This window comes from Halichoerus grypus, chromosome X, assembly GCF_964656455.1.
Source record: "Halichoerus grypus chromosome X, mHalGry1.hap1.1, whole genome shotgun sequence".
NCBI lineage: Eukaryota > Metazoa > Chordata > Mammalia > Carnivora > Phocidae > Halichoerus > Halichoerus grypus.
The window spans coordinates 1,382,032-1,404,317 of NC_135727.1; the positions used below are offsets into that span (position 1 = coordinate 1,382,032).

At 54.3% G+C, this 22,286-nt stretch overlaps 1 protein-coding gene across 3 annotated transcripts; it reads right to left on the bottom strand.

Annotated features, from left to right (window-relative positions):
* Positions 1 to 519: 519 nt before the first annotated feature.
* On the bottom strand, positions 520 to 22,263 carry IKBKG (inhibitor of nuclear factor kappa B kinase regulatory subunit gamma). Of its 3 annotated transcripts, none has more exons than XM_078063962.1 (10): positions 21,956 to 22,263; positions 18,266 to 18,467; positions 15,431 to 15,642; positions 10,583 to 10,698; positions 8,910 to 9,062; positions 8,111 to 8,207; positions 7,107 to 7,250; positions 6,716 to 6,858; positions 6,497 to 6,558; positions 520 to 6,304 (listed from the first exon to the last, which is right to left on the bottom strand). In XM_078063962.1, exons 2-10 carry the CDS (start codon positions 18,450 to 18,452, stop codon positions 6,162 to 6,164), a joined length of 1,257 nt encoding a protein of 418 aa, XP_077920088.1. In that variant the 5' UTR covers positions 18,453 to 18,467; positions 21,956 to 22,263; the 3' UTR covers positions 520 to 6,161. The 3 variants fall into 3 exon arrangements, with proteins under 3 accessions (XP_077920088.1, XP_077920089.1, XP_035941429.1); XM_078063963.1 differs by having other exon boundaries at positions 8,132 to 8,207; positions 10,583 to 10,701; XM_036085536.2 differs by having other exon boundaries at positions 10,583 to 10,701.
* Positions 22,264 to 22,286: the final 23 nt, after the last annotated feature.

A 22,286-nucleotide genomic window follows, 5' to 3' on the forward strand; every position in this document is an offset into this window, starting at 1 on the left:
AAATAAATAAAATATTAAAAAAAAGAAGAAGAAGAAGAAGAAGAAAATACACTTCACTCAATTTCAGAAAAAAATCCCAGACTCCTCTAACTCCTGGTCCAGGCATCGATATTCTCCTAAGATATTTCCTTTGTTGACAGAGGAACATTGAAGCTTAGGAGGGAACATTTGATAGGGAAAGATTTCAAGTATTTTCCTAGCTTTTCAGTTCCTCTTTTATATATACTCCAATTAAATGTTAAACGGTAGTTGGTCATCCAGAAGCACAGACTGTCATACTTTTTATGTCCCCCGTAGCGCCTTGCTAAATATACATTTGTTGACTGCATCTTTAAAGATTTTATTTATTTATTTAAGAGAGAGAGACACAGTGAGAGTGCATCTTTAAACTCACAAGTAAAAATTTACTGCTGTAAAATGTAAACTCACTGGTAAAAATTGATCTTTCAATCAAATAGATCATGGAATTATCACCTCATTCCTAAATACCAAGATAATAGATACTAAAGAATTAGGGGCTATTTTTATTTGTATTTATTTATTTATTTGTTTGTTTTTGAGAAAGAGTGGGGGGGAGGGGCAGAGGGAGAGAAAATCCTAAGTGGGCTCCAAGCTGGGTGTGGAGCTGGATGCGGGGCTCAATTTCATGACCCACGAGATCATGACCTGAGCCAAAACCAAGAGTCAGATGCCCAACTGACTGAGCCAACCAGGTGCCCCAAGATTTTATTTTTAAGTAATCTCTACACCCAACGTGGGGCTCGAACCTACAACCCCAAGACCAAGAGTCACATGCTCTTCTAACTGAACCGGCCAGGTGCCCCAAGAATTAGTTTTAAAGAAGCATTTTGAACAGCCTTCACTTAAATCCACAGTGGATTCTGATCTTATTCCACCACACTTATTTTAGCCATTTGGATCTACTTGCTTTTATACTCAGGGCTGTTTATTACTATCAAGAACTATAGGACAGTTTGTTTTCTTCTTCAATAAGGACCTCCAATAGATGAAAGAGAAAGAATGAAGAGAAAGAGAAAAAGAAGAAAATGAGAAGTAAAGGGGGTGGAACCCTGATGTGTATTAACAGACATAATATTTACTACTTAAAGTACCCGTTATATAAAACAGAGCTCTAGAAATGCAGAGTAACTTTAAAAAAAAAAATGCTCAAAAAAAAAAAAAAAGAACCCAATGCTCAGCTACTTACAGCTGTTACATGAAGAGATAATTAAGCCACTACATAAAAACATGCACTCAAGTGATATGCAATATGGAATAAACTAACAGTGGCTTCAGAGGAGAAGGTACAAAAAGAATCTTGGGGAATCCACACCCCCGTCCGGAAAAGCACTGCTACTGAAACCTGATTTCCTCTTCTCTGTCCGTTGTTGTGGAAAAGTATGCCAACTGCAGCCAGCTCTCAGTAGCTACTCACACGGAAGCCAAAGCTTCGATGTTACTTTACAGATGTGGAGGCGGGGAGGCTCGGGAAGGCCCAGTCAGCAGGCGGCCCCAGCCCCGGGGAGGCCGCCCACCGTCTCCCCCGTCTCCTCCCCGGGGCGCAGCCCGCCGCTCACCCCGCCTCGGCGCCGCAACGGGCAGCTCTGCTCAGACTCCTGATAGCCCGTGCGGGGCCCAGGCCTCGGCCCACGAAGCCAGCTCAGCCCTGTCACCTTTCTAACATGTCAACGGTCAGCGGGCAACTGAAGGCCTCCTACTCACAGTGCAGGCTGGGGCTGCAGACTCAGGGCTGTTTCAGGGCCCACCCACGTGTTATGGGTTGAAATGTGTCCCCCCACCCCAAGAAGCAATGCGGGCATCCTGAGCCCGAGGACCTCAGAACGTGACCTTATTTGGAGACACGGGCTTTACAGAGGGGACAGTTACCACGAGGTCACGAGGGTGGGCCCCAATCCAGCAGGACTGCGCCCTCACGTAAAGGGGAGCACTGGAGACAGACACGCACAGAGGGAGGACTGCCGCGCACACGCCGAGGACGCGGGCCTGGACCGGCTGCTGCCCTCCCGGAAGGGACCGACCCTGCCCACTGCCGGCTCTTGCGCTTGCGGCCCCCAGGACGGGGACACGAGCCGCCCGGGCAGAGGCCCCAGAAGCAGCAGACGGTCCTGCACCGGTGCGCCCTCTGCTCGGCCGACTCTGAAGCCGCTCGAAGGAATGCACGCAAATTACAGCCATTTAGGACCGACATCAACACAAAAGGAAACCGTCATTGCCGGCAATCCCACCACCCACATCCATCCACGGGGTAGCAGGGTGTGCACAGGCTGCTTTTCCTTTTTTATTGTGGTCACACTTCACACGTCGTCGTCCGCTGGCTTTGTCACAGCCCGTGCTCCACGTGAGCAGCCCAGGGAGCGCGCTCACCGCACGGGAGCACGACGGGCTGCGCGGGTCGCCTAAGCCAGAAGCGCAGACCCTCGTTCACCCCAGTCCCTGGCAGCTGCCGACGAGGGCGCGGCGAGCACCTCTCCGACGCCAGGGTCCCCATGCGCACCCGGCTGCCTCTTCCAGCCAAGCACGCCTGTCCCGCCCTGCCACACCGGCCCCCACGCGGGGGTGCAGCTCAGGCCCGGCCCCCGCCCCCCGCACCTTGCCGGCATGGCGCCAGTCTTCATTTGTTCCTTGTTTCACATCACTTTTCGTCTAGTTGGAGTCTGTGTTTTAGTTACTGGCGAGGGAGAGACGCTTTCTTGTTGTGCTTATTTTGTCGGTCACCTGGATTCCTCTTAAGCATTGGCCAGCGGGTAACAGAGGGCACGCATTGTTGTATGAGCAACAAGAAATATTGTTGTAATTTGCAATGACATGGATGGACCTAGAGGGTATTACGCTAACAGAAATAAGTCAATCAGAGAAAGACAAGTATCATATGATCTCACTGATATGCGGAATTTGAGAAACAAGGCAGAGGACCATAGGGGAAGAGAGGGAAAAATGAAACAAGACAAAACCAGAGAGGGAGACAAACCATAAGAGACTCTTAATCTCAGGAAACAAACTGAGGGCTGCTGGAGCGGTGGGGGGTGGGAGGGACGGGGTGCCTGGGGGATGGACACTGGGGAGGGTATGTGCTATGGTGAGCGCTGTGAACTGTGTAAGACTGATGAATCACAGACCGGTACCTCTGAAACAAATAAGACATTATATGTTAATTTAAAAAATTTTTTAAAAAGAACTATTGTTGTATAAGCAACAAGAAATATTGTTGTATGAACAACAAGAAATGTTGTATGAGCAACGAGAAATGACATAGGTTTCTAGCTATTTGTCTCTGCCTCCCAAACCCAGGGTTGTGGAGGTCAAGGGGCCACAGCTCATTGGGTAGGCAGGCTGCTTCCCTCCCAGAAGGGATCCAACCACTTATTCTGGAAGCCCAATCTAAGTAAAGCCAGAAGGGGAGAAAGCAGAATCCCTCCCTTCTAAGTGTCTAGTGTACAGCTGGTCCTACAGGAGGCGGCAGGGAGCAAGGGCACCCCAGGAAGGGCAGTGGCTCCCAGCCAATGCCGGTCCTGCACCCAGACCCTGACTCAGCTGGCCCGGGGCCCAGGCATGAACATCGGCAAAAGCCAGAACCTGAGGAAAGCACCCCAGGAAGAGAACGGCGGCCTCTCTCACCACTGCTGGGTCTCATCTTCTTCCTCCCAACATCCTTTCAGAAGAGGAAGCCAGTCAGAGAAGGGCTCCCCAGGCCTTTGTCCACTCTCCTAATAAAGCACAAAGCCCATGCCTACGCAGCTGGTGGCTGTTACCCGGGGCACCGGTCGGTCCAACGGTTCTGTCCCACCGCAGCCTACAGCCTTCCTTCTCCTGCCCGTGGCTGCTGGCCCTGGCGGCAGTGGCCAGCTGGAGTCGGGATGTCCTAAGGAGCAGCAGTCCCCACGCCTGCAAGGGCCTGTCCCCCCACCAAACCAGCTTTCCTTCCCACAGAGCGCCCAGTGTCCTGGAGACACCGGTCTTCACCCGCATTTCTCCTAGTCTGTGCGCTCCAGAAGATAGCCCTGTGCTGGGCTGAATGGTGGCCCAGAAGATATAGACACGTCCTCATGCCCAGAATTTGTGATTATGACCTGAGTTGGAGGGGCACCTGAGTGGCTCAGTCGGTTAAGCGACTGCCTTCGGCTCAGGTCATGATCCCAGGGTCTTGGGATCGAGCCCCGCATCGGGCTCCCTGCTCAGCAGGGAGCCTGCTTCTCCGCGTGCTTGTGCTCTCTCTCTCTGCCAAATAAATTAAAAAAAAAAAAAATGACCTGAGTTGGAAAAAGAGTCTTTGTGGATGTAATGAAGATAAAGATCTCAAAATGAGCTCGTCCGGGACGATGTAGGTGGGCCCTAAATCCAGTGACTGGTGTTCTTATAAGAGACAAGAAGGGAAGACACAGTCAGGAAGAAGAGGCCGTGTAACCACGGAGGCAGAGAATGGGGTGGCAGAGAATGGAGCCAAGAACACCAAGGGCCACCACCAGAGGCTGGGAGAAAGGCCTGGAACTGATTTTCCCTCAGTGCCTCCAGAAGAAACCAACCCTGCCACCCTGATTTCAGAACCATGAAAGAATGAATTCCTATTGTTTTAAGCCACCAAGTTGATCATTTGTTACAGTGGCCATGGGAAATTCATACATCCCCCCAAAACTAAAAGTGCTCTTGCAGAAAAACTACAGGATCAGGATTGGGATGCAGCACCCAGAAGTGGGGAGCCTGTTTGTGCCTTTAACATCTTCCCAAAGGACGATCATCTGCAATTAGACATCTGGGCTCCAGGAAATGGAGAAGGGGCTCCCGCTCCTATACACGCCAGGCAAGCCCCCGGCCCAGGCTCGTCTTCACAGCAGGCTGCCAGCCGGGCTGTCTTCAGTGACATCCTGTTCCCAACCAGGGGAAGATGGAGGAGGGCCAGGGGAGGCTGGGGCATTCTTCCTCCGCTTCCAACATCCTTTTCTGACAACCACAGGCTTAATGCCCTTGGCTTTGACATCAAGGAAACATCCAGAATCTTGCAAAACAACAGTAAGGAGCCCTCTAGTGTTCATAACCTGCCAATCATCACCAAGTGGCTTCCTCTCAAAAGGCTGGGGCATATGGGGCTGGTGCGGGGAACAGCATCACAAGCTTCTGGAACGTGATCAAACACAGCCACCAACCGCTCACGCTAGGCAGCAACACGCTCAGGGAGGACAACGGCATGCTGTGGTGTTAGGAAAAGGAAACGGCAAGTGTACATGTGGGAAGCGTCTCCCCGTCAAGCCACGAGCCGGTCACAACCATGGTAAACCCAAAGCAGTGAAGGAAAGGTGGAGAAGCGTGGCCACGCCTAGATGACCAACTTCAAGTCCAAGTCAGAGTAAAAGAAGATACTTGCAATTTCTATCATACACAAGAGCCGATCCCACTAATGACCAAAGAGCTCAAACACACCGAGGAACAAAAGACTAACAGCCCAACAGAAAAATGAGCAGAAAATACAAACAAGCCATTAAGCAGAATTGGAAAAGATCCTTCAGGCTCACTCTGAATAGAGAAACACATGCCTGACAGATGGCAAAGCCCACAGGCCGGACACCCCTCCTGTGGGCAAGGCTCTGAGGGAGCAGGGACAACGTACTGGCCCATCTAACCCGTCTGCAGCTGCTCAGTGGTGCAGCTTCTAAGAATCCGACCCAGAGATACACGTAAGTGACGCACAAGGCCGTTCGCTTTGTGACGACACGAGAGTGGCAAGAACCCAAGTGTTCCTCACGAGGGGACAGCTTCCGTCTACTGGCGGCGCAGCCTCCCCACGGAATACCACACGGCCCACGAGGGCCCTGGCGCCACGGCGCGTGGCAGCTCGCGTGCGAGGAGAGGCTTCTGCCTGTGTTGGCTCGAGAAGTTCTGGGGGAGCCCTGGCCTCGATTCTTGACTTCGCCCGTGGAGGTGGAAAGCAAGGGAGCCCCAGAGGCAAGCGGTTCAAGCAGACGGCACAAACAAGAAGGGCAGAGCATCAGGCCTAGCGGGTTCCGTGTACCCTAACAGAGGCAAACCAACAGATGGGGGAGCTGAAGCGTAAGGTCCTAGAGCTAGCTCGTGGGGCTCACAGAAGTGGCCCGTTCTGTCACCCAGCCCGTAAGTCGGGAGCGGGCAGGCTGGTCCCCCGCAGGCAGCCCCTACTCGATGCACTCCATGACGTGTATCTGCAGGGTGTCCATATCAGGAGCCTGGTACTGGCACTTAGGGCAACAGAAGTCAGGCGGCTCCTCGGGGGGGCTTCTCCTCTGGTTGGGCAGGGCCAGGTGAAAGGAGGGGTGAGCTGGAGAAAGAGGGGAGGCGGCAGAAAGTACTGAGACTTGAAAGGACTGTCCGGTCCGACCACCGGGGTCACCACCACTAGCTCCTCCCCCCCAGAGGGGGTACTACACTCAGGAGAGCAGCTCTGGGGAGTTGAGATGGCACTTTCTCTAACACCCTGCCCTCTCCAGCCCTCCTCCTATAGCTCACTCACCTGGGGTGGGGGGTAAGGGGGCCTGGGAGACTTCCACGTGCCGCTTCCTCAGGTCTTCAATCCTTGGAGAAGAGAAACCGTCCAATCAGCCAGCGCACACGGAGCCAGTGGAAGGACAGGGCAGGGGGACGGGAGAGGGAGGGCCAGCTCGTAGCCCAACTGACCCGTGCGGTCACTACCAGAGACCCGCTCCTCGTGGGGACGGACTCCGAGGCCCACCTGGCCGACTCCTGACAGCTGGCCTTCAGCCTGCTGTATTCCCTCTGCAGCTGCTCCAGCTGCTCCTGCAGGAACTCCTTCTTCTCCGCCAGTTGCTCCCGGGCCTGCCTCTCGGCCTGGAAGTCGGCCTTGTAGATATCCGCCTGGCAAACAAAGCCAAGACAGGGGCACGCCCGCCAACTGTTGGCCATTCATTGGACACTCCATGCTGGGGGACGAGGGAGAGCCCTGCCCTCCCAGAGCCCATGGCACAGAGAAAGTCAGCCCCAAGTGCACTGAGAGGTCAGGGAACAGCACAGGGGGCTCCAAGGGCTTCCGAGAAGCCACCGCAAACTGATGCCAGAGACGCATCAGGTTCCGGGGCCAGCGGGCGACAGAGGAGCGCCCTCACCTGAGCCTTCAGCACCGGGACAGTCTCCATCACAATCTTGTGCTGCTCAGCCTCTTCCTTCAGCTTGTCAATCACTTCCTGTTTGGCCACCAGGGCCTCCTCGGCCTGCTGGAGCTGCTGCTTGAGATCCTCCAGCTGCATTCCCTAGAAATGGGCAAGGGGGTACTGAGGGAGCTCAGGCTGGCCCAGGGTGAGCTGCTACTCCAGGGGAGAAGAACCAAAAGCAATGAAAGACGGGCCCTGGCTGGCCAGTGCCAGGGGGACGCCAACCACAGGCTGTCAGCGCAGGCAGGACACAGGAAAGGCAGAGGGTGGAGGGGACCTCTGGGGTCATGGGGCACAACTTCCCACCCAGGCCGACACTCCTTTCCCAGATTCCCCAGCCAGACAGCCCGCCTCCAACGCTTCAAGGGACAGGGCCATACTTCCTTCTGAGGCTGTCACCTCCATGCTGAGCTGCTCCCGCACTAACACCCCACCCTTACAAGTCTCCTCTGGGTACGCTCGTGTTTGACAGCATCCTTCTTAAAATGTGATCACTAGAAACTGCACCCAGTACAGGTCTGATGAGAACAAACCAAAAGAGGGCTCACAGCCACCTTCAACAGTGCGATAGAAGCGTTCTGGGCCTTACCTTGGCTCTGAGAAGTCAGAACCAGGAGCCGGGCTGGCAGAAGGGACTGGCCGTGGAGACAAGCATGTTCCCAGCCCACAGAGGGAGCATCCAGAGGCCCAGCCTAGTTGATTGCAGGCCACAAGCAGCACAGCCCAAGGATCCCACATCCTGCCCTGAGCTGTCACACTGCGACCCTGACAAAGCTCTAGGACAAGTCAAGTATCCCTCCCCAAATCCCATTCTGTCAAGTCTTCATATAAGAACCCGAGCTCCCATAGTGGTAAATTTGGGGAAGCAGGCCCCATGCTCTTCTGTTTCTAGGCTGCAGGGAGAGGAACCAAGGCAAGTCAGTCCTAGACAGTCCCAAGTACATGCCCACCATACTCACTCGGTTTCGCTCACTGCTCACCATGCTGCTCTTGATGTGATTGTCATACTCTTGGAAGAGCTGGTGATAGGCCACCTGCAGCTGGGCCAGCTTCCGCCTGAGGAAAAGGAGCCTTTGCTGGAGAAACTACCTTGTCCTGCTCCAGCCCCACCCTCTTCGTTCTTGTCATGTCCACAGACCAGAAGGGGGCTTCCAGGGGGCATTTGTGCCCTAAAGGCCATCAGCTCTAAGGCAGGCTTCACTACATGGTTAGCATCCTTTTTCTTAAGGCTAACATGTTTAAAAATAAGAATGTTTATAATAGGATGGGACTCTCCTGTGCTCTTCAAAAAAGTCAACTTCATGAAAAACAGACAGGAGAACTGTTCTAAATGAAAGGAGACTTGGGGCGCCTGGGTGGCTCAGCAGTTAAGCGTCTGCCTTCGGCTCAGATCATGGTCCCAGGGTCCTGGGAATCAAGCCCCACATTGGGCTCCCTGCTCCACGGGGAGCCTCCTTCTCCCTCTTCCCCTGCTCGTGCTCTCTATCTCTCTCTGTTTCAAATAAATAAATAATCTTTTTAAAATAAATAAATAAATAAGTAAATAAATAAAGGAGACTCAAGGCATGCCAACGAAAGCAATGCAGGGTCCGGGACCGGATGCTGTCAACATGCGGGGAGCACACGTTATCAGATCAAAGATGGATCACCTAGGTGTGAGCAGGCTCAGGGACAGTCCGTGGAAGGGCTCCCTGCCAGCTGGAAAGTCCCTGACTGCCCTCCGGTCTCCGTCCCTCCTGCGGGCACAAAGCCACTCACTTCTCCTCCGAGGCAGCCTGGCGCTCCATGCGCAGGGCCGCCTCCACGCTCTGGCTCTGCATGCGCAGCTGGTCCACCTGCACGCTGTGCTGCTGCTGCAGCGCCTCCCGCTCGCTCTCCAGCTGCCGGGCCTGCTCGCTGGCAGCCCGGGCCCTGGCACGGGGGAAGGCGCGGTCACGGCAGGGCCCCCGCAGAACGGGGCGGGGGCTGCCGGGGTGCTCACTGAGCGGGACGAAGGTGGAAGCCGGCGGCCTGCGGCCGGGACATAGCTCCGAGCGACCCGCCGACACAGAGCCACTTCCGTGTGACAGAGGAGGAGGCTGTCGGCTGTTACCACACATGGGACAACCACAGAGAGCCAGCTTGGGGGCGGCTCTTTCCCTCCCAGTCCCTGTTCTAGAAGCGGCAGGAAGGCAGCTGACCCATCTCAAGGGCTCAGCTGCAGTCCCAAATGCACACACCTGGAAGAGGAGCCTCCCACCCGCCTGGCTGGGTGACGGCAATGGCTGCCCCGCCCCCCCCGCTAGGAGCCATATCGCCCCACAGCCCCCAGTCTCCGAACTCCGCTCTCCTATCTCCCCACAGCTCCCCAGATCTCCAGGCCCAGGCTCCAGCCGTGTCATCCTGCTGGCCCAAGGCCTTGCATGGTCCCCACCGCACGGGTGACGGTGGCTGCTTCTGGGGGGCGGGGGCCGCTGGGGATGGTCACTGGTCTCGCTGTTTCTCCGCACCTGTCCGAATACACTGAGCACATCTCCATCTGTGATCTGACGTCGTCATCACCAGATGGGACTGCCGCCTGCCCGGGGCCCTGGAACAGGACAGGCCCAAGGCTCAGGGGGCCTCCATGTGTATGACGTAGGAAGCTCTTCCAATGGCCACACTGAATGCCCTGAGATGCAAGCAAGGCTTCTGTGCCTGAGCTGTCCAGCTCAGCATTTCCACGGCCGACCCCCAGGGCAACGGGCACAAAGGACACTGCCCAAGAGCCCAGCTGCCCACGTAAACGTCCGCGCACGGTCGGAACCGACCAAAGTTGCCTCCAGCCGTTTCTTTCATGTACACAGAAAAAGACAGGCAAAAAAGACACCAAATTGTCCTAAAAATGGTGCACGTGATTTTAGAAAGCTGGAGGCACAGAAGAGGACACGGGGGAAACAGGAGAGCGCGACGAGCCCGAGGCGAAAGCGATGCCTTTCCTCGCACTCTGTTCTCCAGGCGGAAGCACGTCCACACGGTGTCGCGTATCGCCGACGGCGGCGAGCTCCTGCCCGCGCCCCTCCTGCCCTCCTGAGGCTGGAAGGCAGCCGGGACACCGGCCCACGCACCGGCAGAGCTGCAGCCGCCCTGCTCTCTGCAGGGCAGCAGCCCGGCGGCCTGAGAGCCCAGGAAACATCTGTGCCCTCTGACCCAATCATCCCACTTATGGGAACCGCACTTTCCAGAAAAGAGCCTGACAGTTTGCCTACCGGGGGTGGTCCCTGGGCCTGGACTGTTCGCACAACAGGGTGCTTTATGCAGAGCACCTGCTTCCCTCTGGGAGGCGGGAAGCCCTTTCCTGCCATCACCACAGCTGACCTCTCACAGAGGAACCCTCCAGGGGCTCCTAAGGTGCCTCACTCTCCCCAGGTACCTGAACGGCAGCCCCCAGAGGGCTTTCCCTGTCCACTCACCTGCCCTCCAAAGCCTGCCGCTCCTTGGTGGCGGCCTCCAAACGACTCTGGCTCTCTTGGAGCTCCCCCAGCAAGGATGTCACCTGGGCTTTCACAGAGGCCTTGTCCTCAGCCATCTGCTGCATGAAAAAAAGCCACCTCCTGTCAGTAACACTTTTTTGCCGGCTGCCCACCCCGGCATCCCCAAGCCCCAGGGCAGAGGGCAGGGACTAAGACGTGTCACCGGAGGGCTTCTCTCCTGCCCCCGGCACCACCACTCACCTCACCGCTCACCTCTGGAAGCTTCCCAAGCCCCAGCCAGGCAACTGTCCCATGACCCCACATTCCCAAACCCCTCCTCATCCCTGCAGACACAGGGGCACAGAGTTGCCTCGAGTCTCACGAGGCTGACAAGCAGGCCATGAGGACTGAGCCCAGCAGATGCTCAGGGAGGTTAGACCTAAAGATAGTGTCAAAATACATGCTCCCCTCTACAAGCCAAGGCCACCAGGAGAGATGAGACGGACTGCCACTTTCCAGAAGGCCTCTCTACCTGTGACAAAACTCAAGAGTTGTCCGAATCCCCTGATGCCCGGTCTCCCTTCTCCAGCTGTCCAGACCAAGTCCCCTGTGACCTTAGGCTCGGTGCCTCAGTCCTTCACAGCCGGACCCGCCACAGCAACCGCCACTCCCGTGCTCCGCGCCCCTGCCCCGGCTTCCTGTGCACACGCACACACCATACCCGCCACTCCTTCCCTTCTCCTCTACATCTCCACGCGCGGGTCTGGTCTCCAGGCCTGCCGTACCCCCGCAGGCCGATGGCTTCCAAATTCACACCTCCACGACAGACTCTTCTCGGGAGCCCCGGCTTAGCTATCCAGCTACCTGCCCCATACCTCCACATCATCTATGCCTGTCGGCAGACCCCGTGGGCCAGGGCCCACTCTGGTCAGAAGCCCTCGCCAGGGCTGCAATGACTTCCACCTGGGCTCCTCCTCCACTCCTGCACCTGTTCCTACAGGTTTCCTGGGTCTTCTAGAAGGAATCACAAAGTGGGGAGCTTAAGACAACAGTAATGTACTGCCTCCCGGTTCTGGAGGCCAGAAGTCCGAGAGCAAGGTGTGGGCAGGGTCGGTGCCTTCTGAGGAGCCTGGGGGGAGATCTGGGCCAGCAGTCCCTGGCGCTCCTCGGCTCGTAAACGCATCACCCCAATCTCTGCCTCCATCATCACATGGCCATCTTCCCTGGATGTCTTGGTGTCTGTTTCTCTTCTGATAAGGACAGCAATCATTGGATTTAGACCCATCCTAATCCAGTATAACCACATCTTAACTTTATTACTTCTGCAAAGACCCTATTTCCAAATAAGATCACGTTCTGGGGTACAGGGTTTAGGTTGTGGACATTTCTTTTGGGGGGACACAATTCAACCTCATAACACCCCCCCCCCATACTCTACAGTCTACAGGAAACCAGATAATGCCTCACACTACCACAGCAGCCCCTACGGTCCCTGTGACACTTGGGTCAAAGCCCCAATCCTTCCACTGGCCCTACTAAGCCCACATAACCAGCCCCTACCTTGACTCTCCCCGCCCACTCCTTAGCCGCTTCTACACAGCTTCAGCCATCTTTGTCTCTTTGGTGTTCCCTGAAAATGACAGGCATGTCCCTGCCTCAGGACCTTTGCACATGCTCTCCCCTCCTCTAAAACATGCTTTCCCCAAATACCCCATGTGGCTCAGCCCTTCACTGTGTTCTGGTCCTGACTAGAACGCACCTCAGCGAAGGTCTCCCCACTGAACAGTGCAAATACCCCCCACCACCTGGCCTGTCACATCAACATGTCTACTTGGATATTTAGCCGCACTCTCAAAACTACATGCCTGACAGCCCCCAAAAGCCAGTTCCACCCAGAGCCCTCCTTCTTGTCAGCTGATGGCAAATCCATCTTCCAGCTACCAGGACAAAAACCTCGGAGTTCCTCTTGACTCCTCTCTGTGTCTCACAGCTCACATCTAACACATCAGGAAATCCTGTCAAAATATATTGATGGCACAATATATTGTGTCTATTTGATGACACTAAAAGATTTGATGACACTAAACAATTAACGTTAACTATTTTAGGTGTGATAGTGGTATTGGGTTATGTCTTTTTTAAGCCCTTTCTTAGAGATGCACACTGAAATATTTACAGACGATATTTACAGTGTCTAAAATTTGCTTCAAATTAACGGGGGAACTCCTAGGTATCTACCCGATAACAAAAACACAGGTCCACACACAAATTTTCATAGCAGCATTAACTGGGGGCACCTGGCTGGCTCAGTCGGAGAGGTATGTGAATCTTGATCTTGGGGTCATGAGTTTGAGCCCCACACTCGGTGTAGAGATTACTTAAATAAATTAAACTTAAAAAAAAGAAATATATAGCAGCATTACTCACAACAGCTGAAGAGTGGAAATGACCTAAATGTCCATCAACTGATGAACAGATAAGTGAAATGTGCTACTTCCATACACCGGAGTGTCACTCAGCCATAGAAGGGAATCACGTGCTCATATGTGCTACCACATGGATGAACCTCAAAATACGTATGCTGGGTGAGAGGAGCCAGATGTGAGGGGCACATAGTGTATGATTCCATTTGTATGAAATGTCCAGAACAGGCAAACCCACAGACAGAAAGCAGACTGGAGAGTGCCAGGGGCTGAGGGAGAGGATGCAGACTGATGGCTAATGAAGATGGGGCTTCTTGTGGGCGGGGGGGGGGGGGGGGGGGTGAAAATGTTTTGGAACCAGAGAGTGGTAATGGTTACACAAGTCTATGAATACACTAAAAAGCCACGGATACTGTAAAAGGGTGAATTTTACAGTATGTGAATTTGGTCTCAGTAAAGCTGTTAAAAAACTTCCAGCCTACGGTTCTATGGCTTCTCCAGTGAACGCAGAAGAGCTGCTCCCAGACGCGCACCTGCGGTGAGGCTGCTGAGTCGGGGGCAACCCGAAGGAAAAATGCTGAAGAGTTTTTCAAAGTAGTGGCACCAACTGACACTGCCACCAGTGACACGAAGCCATGTCCACTCCGATACCCACTGCTGGACTTGTCAGCTGTGCGACCAGCATCCCATCACGTGAGCCGGGCCAAGCGGAGAGGAGCCCCCAGGGCCGCACGGACAGATGCTCTGAAGGCATTTAGCAAAGAGCACTGAGTCCACCTGTTCAAGACTGGGATGGGTTGAATGGTGGCCCCCAAAAGATATGTCCACATCCTAACCCCCAGTACCTGTGGATGGGACCTAATGTGGAGACAGGGGCTTTGCAGACGCAATCAAGTTATGATCAAGTCATGCTAGAAGAGGAGGCGGTAGGAGAGCCAATGACTGTGGAGAACTACAAACGAAATCAGCACAAAATGACTTTGACTCCATCCAAACCCCTGCACTCGGCGACCTGACCAAACTTGAACACAGATTCTAGCAGCAAAGGGCCGCATCCTGGGAGACCCAGCCACCCATTGGCATGCCTACCTAGGAAAGTTCAATGCTGCCAAATTTGACTGTTCCAGCCAACACCGGAACACTGTTCCTGCCTCCCTTCCTTAGAGCATTTGGTAAGAGGGCTCCCAATTGTGAACCCTTCCTCCATCCCTTTGAAATGTCCACGTACCTCCTACAACCCAGGAGAGTCTTTCTCAAGGACCTGAGAACCATTCCCTTGAACAGGAATCCTCATGAAGACTAGGGCCTCAGAATCCCAGTCCCTGTGCAAGAGAGAAGGCTAACTTCCGTCACTGCCAGCTCGCCTCCCGCATTTACACTGACAGACCCTTTGTGAGTTTTCCCTTGAGCCCCTCCTCCTCCTCCTCCCTCCCTCTGGAAAATTCCAGGCACCTCTGCAAGTCACAATGGAGCTCAGCTCTTTCCCCTGCTGTCAGTAATTACCAAATAAAACCTCTTTTCACCACTTTAACTAACGTCCAGCTGTATTTCTCTTTGACACTGGTGTCTTCATAAGAGGAGAAGAAGAGACATACAGACACCCAGGGAGGTGATGAGACAATGGAGAGGGACATGGAGTGATTTGTCTACAAGCCAAAGGAGGCCAAGGACCCCGGGCACAACCCGAGGCTGGGAAAGCAGCCTGGAACAGGTTCTCCCTCAGACCCTCCAGAACGCACCAACCCTGCCCATATTCTGCTCTTGGACTTCTGGCCTCCAGAACTGGGAGACAATACATTTCTCTTTCTTCCAGCCACCCAGTGTTGTGGTCCCTTGTCATGGCCGCCCCAGGAACCTGGCACACTCATCCCCAAGCTCCCTGGCAGGCAGTCTGTGCTCACAGTGGGATTCCTGGCGGGGCCTGGGCCACACCTCTCAGCTTCACGTCCCGGGGGGGGGGGGGGGGGGGGGCGGTGCGGGTGCAGAGACTGAGTTTCCGAGCTCAGCCCAGGGAGCTCCAGGCCGACGGGACCGACCCCACACTGAAGTCCCCGGACAGCGCCGCTCAGGGAGGCTTCCCTGGTGGCCGTGCCCGGTGCGGGTTGTCACACAAGGCTGCGGGAGAAACGGCACTGCCGCACCCCTCCGCCGGCCAGGGACCTGGAAGCTCACACCTGGTCTCCCCTGGACCCGGCCCTACGCTCCTCGCGTCCTTGCTGATTCTGACCTGGGTGCTTCCACTGTAATTGACCGTAACAACCGTAACCGGGAGCCGTTGTACGGCTCTTCTGAGTTCTGCGAGCCCTCCTAGTGAAGCATCGAGCCTGAGGGTGCTCTCGAGGAGCCCTGACCACAGGTTCCCTCGGGGAACACTGGCACCCCTGTGGTTTCCAGAACCCCCTGGCTCCCCAGCCCCTCTGGCTACCTGCTGGCATCTCTTCAGATGTTCCACCTCCTGCAGGGCTTGCTCCCTCTGCCTCCTCAGGTCGAGCTTCTCCAGGTTCAGTCTCTCTACCAGTTTCCTGGCTTCCTGGAACTTCTGCATGAGGAACTCCTTCTCCTTCCTCTGGCTGCCCTGGAAACGCTGCAGCTCCTCGCAGCGCTCCCGAAGCATCTGGTTGCTCTGCCGGATGGCATCTGGGGGCAGAGGAGATGGCCGAGAGCTGAGACTTGGCAGGGGGCCCTCCCGGGCCCATCACGCGCCGTCCCCGCGGTACCGTGCGGCCTCGCATGTGGACGTGGCTTTGAAACACCTCCTCTTATTTTGCGTAACACTTTCAAAATTATTTATGCTACTGATAAAGCCCCTAAATTTCTCCAAAGAGATACCAAACACATCAGCTTTGCTTAAGAGTATGTGCCAAAGGCCACTTTCTCTGTAAGTTCCTCGAACTCATTTGTATTCTGGCCACAGGTCAAAGGTGCGCCTGCCTGCGCCCTGGGCCGCAAAGTCATTATCTTCAGAATCAGGAAACCCGAAGCTACCCGCACACTCAGGGAAGGCCACCAGGGCAAAGTGCCCTGTGCCATGGCTGGCTGCAGCCTGGGAGACCCAGAAGGCTTCGAGTGGCCCAGGGACTGGCCTCCCTGAGCCTCACTGTCCTCATCTGCATGTTCAACGGGGATAACCACAGCCACCTCACAGGATCTGGGCACAGCGGGTGGTCACGAAACAGCTAGTCCCCCGCTCACGAGGCTGAAGGACGAGCATGTGCCAAGGCCAGGCAGTCAGCAGAGGCTGAGGAAAGGAGAGCCCCACACCCAGGGATACCCCGGGCAGCAGAAGAACATGGAGGGGTGACAAAACTGCTCGGTGACACACGAAGGTTCTCGCAACTACAGAACTCTGTAAGATTGCAACGGGCAGTAGCTTCGTGTCACTCTCTGGTCAAAACCCTGATGACAGAGCATTCTTTTACCAGGACTGCACTGGCTTCTGAGCCCAGCTCCATAGACTCGTTCTGCACTCTACTGTCCCCATGTGACTCCTCCCCTGCAGGGGAGCAAACTGAGTGTGGCCCTTCTACAGGAGCCTCCTGCCTCAGGCATACTTCCCTCACCCACCTCCACCCTCCACCTGTTGCAATCCTGCCCAACCCCCCACCTAAGCCTCAACTCATATGCAACTTCCCTTTTTACTGAGATAAAATTCACATCACATCAAATTTATCATTTTAACTAATTTAAAGTACACAGTCATTCAGTGGTTTCTGTGTATTCACAAAGCTATGCGCCCATCACCTCTAGCTAGTTCCAGAACATTTCCATCACCCCCCCCCAAAAGAAACCTGAACCCACTTGCAATCACTTTCCCATCACCCTCAGCCTCTGGCACCCACTCATCTGTTTCTCTGGATCCACCTCTCCTGGACATGTCACATAAATGGACTCCTACCCTAGGTACACACAACCTCTTCCATGACTTCCACAACCGACTTCCATGTTTTCCCCCCAAACATTCCAAGCAAAGTCTATGTCCTCTCCCCTGCGCCCTCCTCCTTAGGAACAATCCTGAGCATCGCTGGGGGCAGACACCTTCAGTGCCCTGGAAGTCTGACTCAGGGCCTGAGACACAGCAGCCATCTGCCTCACGCAGCACAGGTGGAGGGTGCAGCTTCAAGGTCTCCACCTGTCACTAAAGCCCGAGCTCCCTGGGCGGGAAGCTGGTGGTGCCGTGATCCCTCTACAGCCAGCCTGCCACACTCTTGCCCCCAAGTCCCTCTTGCCAGAGCACCCTCCTGGGGACCAGCAGAGGCCACACACATAGTTGTGGAAGGTGAGCTGTCTCCCCTCCCCCAACCTGGCTGCCAGCTCTATGTGACCCCAACACAGCAGGACATTTGACATCAGGGACAGTGTTGATTATCGTAACTGGAAGAGTGCTATTGCCATCTAGTGGGTAGAGGCCAGGGATGCTGCTCAACACCATGCAGCGGCCAGGACAGCCCCTAGATGTCTAGGCATGATTACAAGGCCAGAGAGGGCGGGCCAGGGTGTCGTCACACGCAGGGCGGGCACAAATGTGCACCAGCCAAGGGCAGCCAACCACCTGAGAGGCATGGAGCAGGCCACTGGGAGCTGAAGAAGCTGCCCCCCTCCCCATACAAGCGAGGACATGGCAGGTGAGTGGGTGGAGGTCGTGGTGAAGACAGAAATGGGATGGTTCTGGGAGCCACGGCCTGGCCGCGCTCACACCCGCACCACAGGCACCAGAAACCACCCCCCCCTTTCCGAAAGCAGCCCTTCCCCCACAGGTCCGTCGCAGGGCAGGCCACGCCCCCTTCCCAGGGCAGGTCACGCCCCCCCTTCCCAGGAGCCGCAGGGCCTCTCCCAGAATAGCCAGCCCCTCCCAGGATAGTTGACCGATCAGGATGGAGACAGAAAAGCCCCACCACAGTTGGCCTGACTTGGGACAACTCAGAAGGGTCACTCCAGCTCCAGAGCAACCTGCAGGGTCGGCCTGCACTGCAGTCCCGCTTCTCCCTGTCCTCCCCTTCCCTGTCCCTTTCCTTCCCCCAGTGTTGGTCCTGACAGAACTCTAAATAAACTTCCTGCACGTCAATCTATACCTCAGAGTCCATTTCCAGGGAATCCCACCTGAAACAAAAAGGGAGGGTGGTTTGAATCACTAGCTGGCTCTCAGGTGCACCCCCACCCCAGACCCAGTAAAAACAGAGGCACAGATGAGTGGAAGAAGCCCCCCCACCAACAGGGCTGGGACCGCTGACGTTTTGCTCGGGACACCTGCTGCCCTCCTCACCTCGGAGCTCTTGATTCTCCTCCAGACAGCGCTGGAAGCTCTCAGGAGTACCCTGCTCAGAAGGTAGGTGGAGCATAGCTGGCTTCCCCAGAGAAGACTCTTCACCCAGCACGTCCTGGTCCCCTGCCGGGCCGCCACTGGGCTGCACCATCTCACACAGCTGACTCTTCCAGGGGGGCCTGCTCATCCAACAAGTCAGGGTCTGGAAGAGAAAGGCAGCAGACTTGTCACACGAGACCCTCGCAGAATTCTCTTACCTTGCAGGACAAGGAGTGTGGTCTGTGCAGCAGTTCTGGGGCCACGCTTTAAGCAGAATGCTGAGCACTTTATCAAGTGTAACAGGGAGCTAAAACAGGCTTTTCAATCTACAAGGTGGCATATCCTCTCATTACAAAGGGAGTTGCAGGCCCATACGTGGGGTCAGAAAGGCCATGGTTCAGCACTTGTTATAAACTCTGCCTAGGACCTATCTCCAGGCTGTAAACTGAAGTTAAGAATTTCACAAGAGAGGGGGAAATTACGGGGAGGACTATTTTTGTAGGGAGGTGTCAGCGTGCTGTGACTCCTACCTGCTACATACACCTCCACGCAGGAGGGAAGATGTTGGCTCCTTACCTCGTGCAGTCCGCTGAATGATGACCCCAGCAAGATATGTCCACATCCTGACCCCCATAACCGGTGACTGTGATCTTATATGGAAAAAGGGTTTTTTTTGAAGGTGTAAGTGAAGGATCTTGAGATAAGATCATCCTGGATCAGAGTTGCCTTAAATCCAATGACAAGTGTCCTTTTTTTAAAAGATTTTATTTTATTTATTTATTTGACAGAGAGAGACACAGCGAGAGAGGGAACACAAGCAGGGGGAGTGGGAAAGGGAGAAGGAGGCTTCCTGCGGAGCAGGGAGCCCGATGTGGGGCTCGATCCCAGGACCCTGGGATCATGACCTGAGCCAAAGGCAGACGCTTAACGACTGAGCCACCCAGGTGCCCCCGATGACAAGTGTCCTTATAAGAGACAAGAGAAACAGACACGGAGAAGGCCATGTGATGACAGAGACTAGAATGACATGGCCACAAGCCAAGGAAGGCCTGGAGCCACCAGCAGCTGGAAGAGGCAGGAAGGATGCTCCCCTAGAGCCTGTAGAGGGAACGAGGCCCTGAAGACACCTTGATTTTAGACTTCTGGCCTCCAGAACTGGGAGAGGATAAAGGTCTATTGTCTTAGCCACTCAGCTTGTGGTCATCTGTCACAGAAGCTCTAGGAAATTAATCCACCTAGTAAGAGGGGCTTCAAGGACACCACTCAGAACCTGGTAAGTGTAAAAGAAAAAAAAAAAAAAAGAAGAAAAAAAAGAACCTGGTAAGTGTTCACTGGAACTGAGGGCCTGAAGGGGATACCTAGTATCTGACATGTGCTGAGGAATCTGAAAGTGGGAGGTGGGCTCGCAGCCTAAGACAGCAGGGCTGTTTGCGTTCTCTTATGAACTACAGCACTACCTGGAGCCCTTTGAAATTCTGCCCAAGAAGGGAAGACTACCTGGAGGAGGAGGCCGATCCCAATACAAGCTTGCAGGAGCAGGCCTGAGCTGAGAGAGGACAGCTTTAACGCTGAATAAACTGTTACTGCTCCACTGAATGCCCCCACGAACCCGTCAGCAGTACCTGATGAGCCACTGATCCTTCCCTGAGCTTCCAGAAAAGCCCACTCTCCTGGTTCTCCTCCCACCTCACTAGCTGCTCCTGTTCAGATCCTTTCACTCGATCGTCCTCACCAACCCACCCCACAATGTTGTGGTGCCCCAGGGCTCTGTTCTGGGGTCTCTTCTCTACCTACCGTCACTCCAGTACAGAGTTCATTCAGCCTCAGAGCTTTAACCCCCATCCTCACGCTGATGATGCCCCAAATCAGACCTCTTTCCTGAACTCCAGACACATAGCAAACTCAACATCTCCACTTGGATATCTGGTAGTGCTCTCAAAACTAACCTTAAAATTGCACTCCTGACAGGCCCCAAAAGCCAGTTCCACCCACAGCCCTCCTTATTGTTAGCTGATGTCCAGCTACCGTGACAAAAACCTCCGAGTCCCTCTTGACTCCTCTCTGTCTCACAGCTCACATCTAATGCATCAGGAAATCCTGTCGTAATGTATCCCAGAATCTATCTGATGACACTACGCAATTAATGTTAACTATTTTAAGTGTGATAGTGGTGTTGTGGTTGTTTCTTAATCCTTTCTTAGAGATGCATGCTGAAATATTTACAGGTGAAATGATACGGTGTCAGGAATTTGCTTCAAAATAATGTGGGAACTCCTAGGTATCTATCTCAGACAAACAAAAACACATGTGCACACAGAAACGCTCAGAGCAGCATTATTCACACCAGCCAAAGCGTGGAAATGACCTAAATGTCCATCAACTGATGAGTAAACAAAATCTAGTACATTCACATGCTACAAGATGGGACCAGTCTTGCAAACATAACGCTAAAAGAAAAAAGCAACTCACAAAAGACCACATACTGTATGATTCCATTTATATGAAATGTCCAGAAGAGGCAAATCCATAGAGACAGAAAGATTGGTGGATGCTTAAGAGCTGGGAGAGATGGGGTAATGGGGTGATAACTAAGGAGGCAAGTGGTTTTTTGGAGTCATGAAAATGTTCCGGAATGAGAGAGTGGTGAAGGCTGCACAACTCTGAATATACTAAAAACCAGTGAACTGTACACTTTAAATGGGTGAAGTGTATGGTATGAGAATTATATCTCAATAAAGCTGTTATTGAAAATAACAAAGGAAGAGGATTGTGAGGGCTATAAATTAAACAAAATTGGCCATGAGTTGACAACTGTCAAAGCTGGGCAGTGAAGACATGGGATTCACTATACTATTCTTTCTACTTTTGTACGTCTTTGAAATTTTTCACAACAAAATGCTCAAAGCACCACTCATCTGGATTACTGCAATAATGTCCTAACAGGTCACCCTGCTCCTACCCTTGTCCCCTATAGTTTGTTCTTCCCACAGGGGCCAGATCACCCTAAAAGGTAATTCCGATCATGTCCGTCCTCTACACTGTTCCCTACCACAGTTCCTCATTGCCCTGCGTGTAAAAGCCAAAGGCCCTAACACGGCCTGCAAAGCCCTTAACTATCTGGCCCCTCATTGCTTCCTCTCCAAGTATTCTCCCCTCACTCACTCTGCACCAGTTACAGTGGCCTCCTTGCTGTTCCTCGAACATGCCAGGATGGCTCATCCATCCTCAAGTCACAGAAACGATTTGAGGTCGGGTAGACATTAATCGTTTTTGCAGAGTGAGCAAACTGAGGCACATGAAGTGAGATACGTAGCTGCCAAACTATATTTGGGGCCTTTTTAAAAGAATTTAACAACCTCGAATGCAGTCAAGTTTGATGAGCAGAAAATGTCTCTGAACTAGAAGTCATCCACGAAGCAGGGGTGTGGTCAGACTCCGCTGCGGCGGCGGAGAGGAAGAGGCGGAAACAGTCCCGCTCGCCGCCAAGGTAACTCGCCTCCTGCATCGGGCTGCCTTGGCCGGTGCTCTATAAGCAGGCGGCAGAAATGGGCCACGGCCCAACAGGAGGGGGAAGCCTGGACGTCCGGGGGGTGTCTCGGAGGAGGCGGGACGCCCACCAATAGTACCCTGTCTTCGGGAAGAGGACCACACCTGTCAGCAGAGTCGGTCCGACGTGAGAAGGGCAGGAACGGCGAGCCGCGAGCACTCCTCGGGCCCTGGCGCTCCGAAAAAGTCCGGGTTCTGCGGTCACCCTTCCCTTCTCCCGCTGCCGAAACTCACACTTCCTGCTTCCGGTGTCGTAGCTGTGGGATCCGGAAATAAAACACGCAAGCCCCGCCCCCACCCGGGAGCCCGCAGAGGTGTGCCAGAGGCTGTTCCAGAGGGGAACCCGAGTCCGCCAGCCTTGGTCGGCCCACAGGATGTTCCTAGTGACATGCAGCACCTGCTACTTTTTGGGGAGTCGCGACCCACTCTCCCCGTC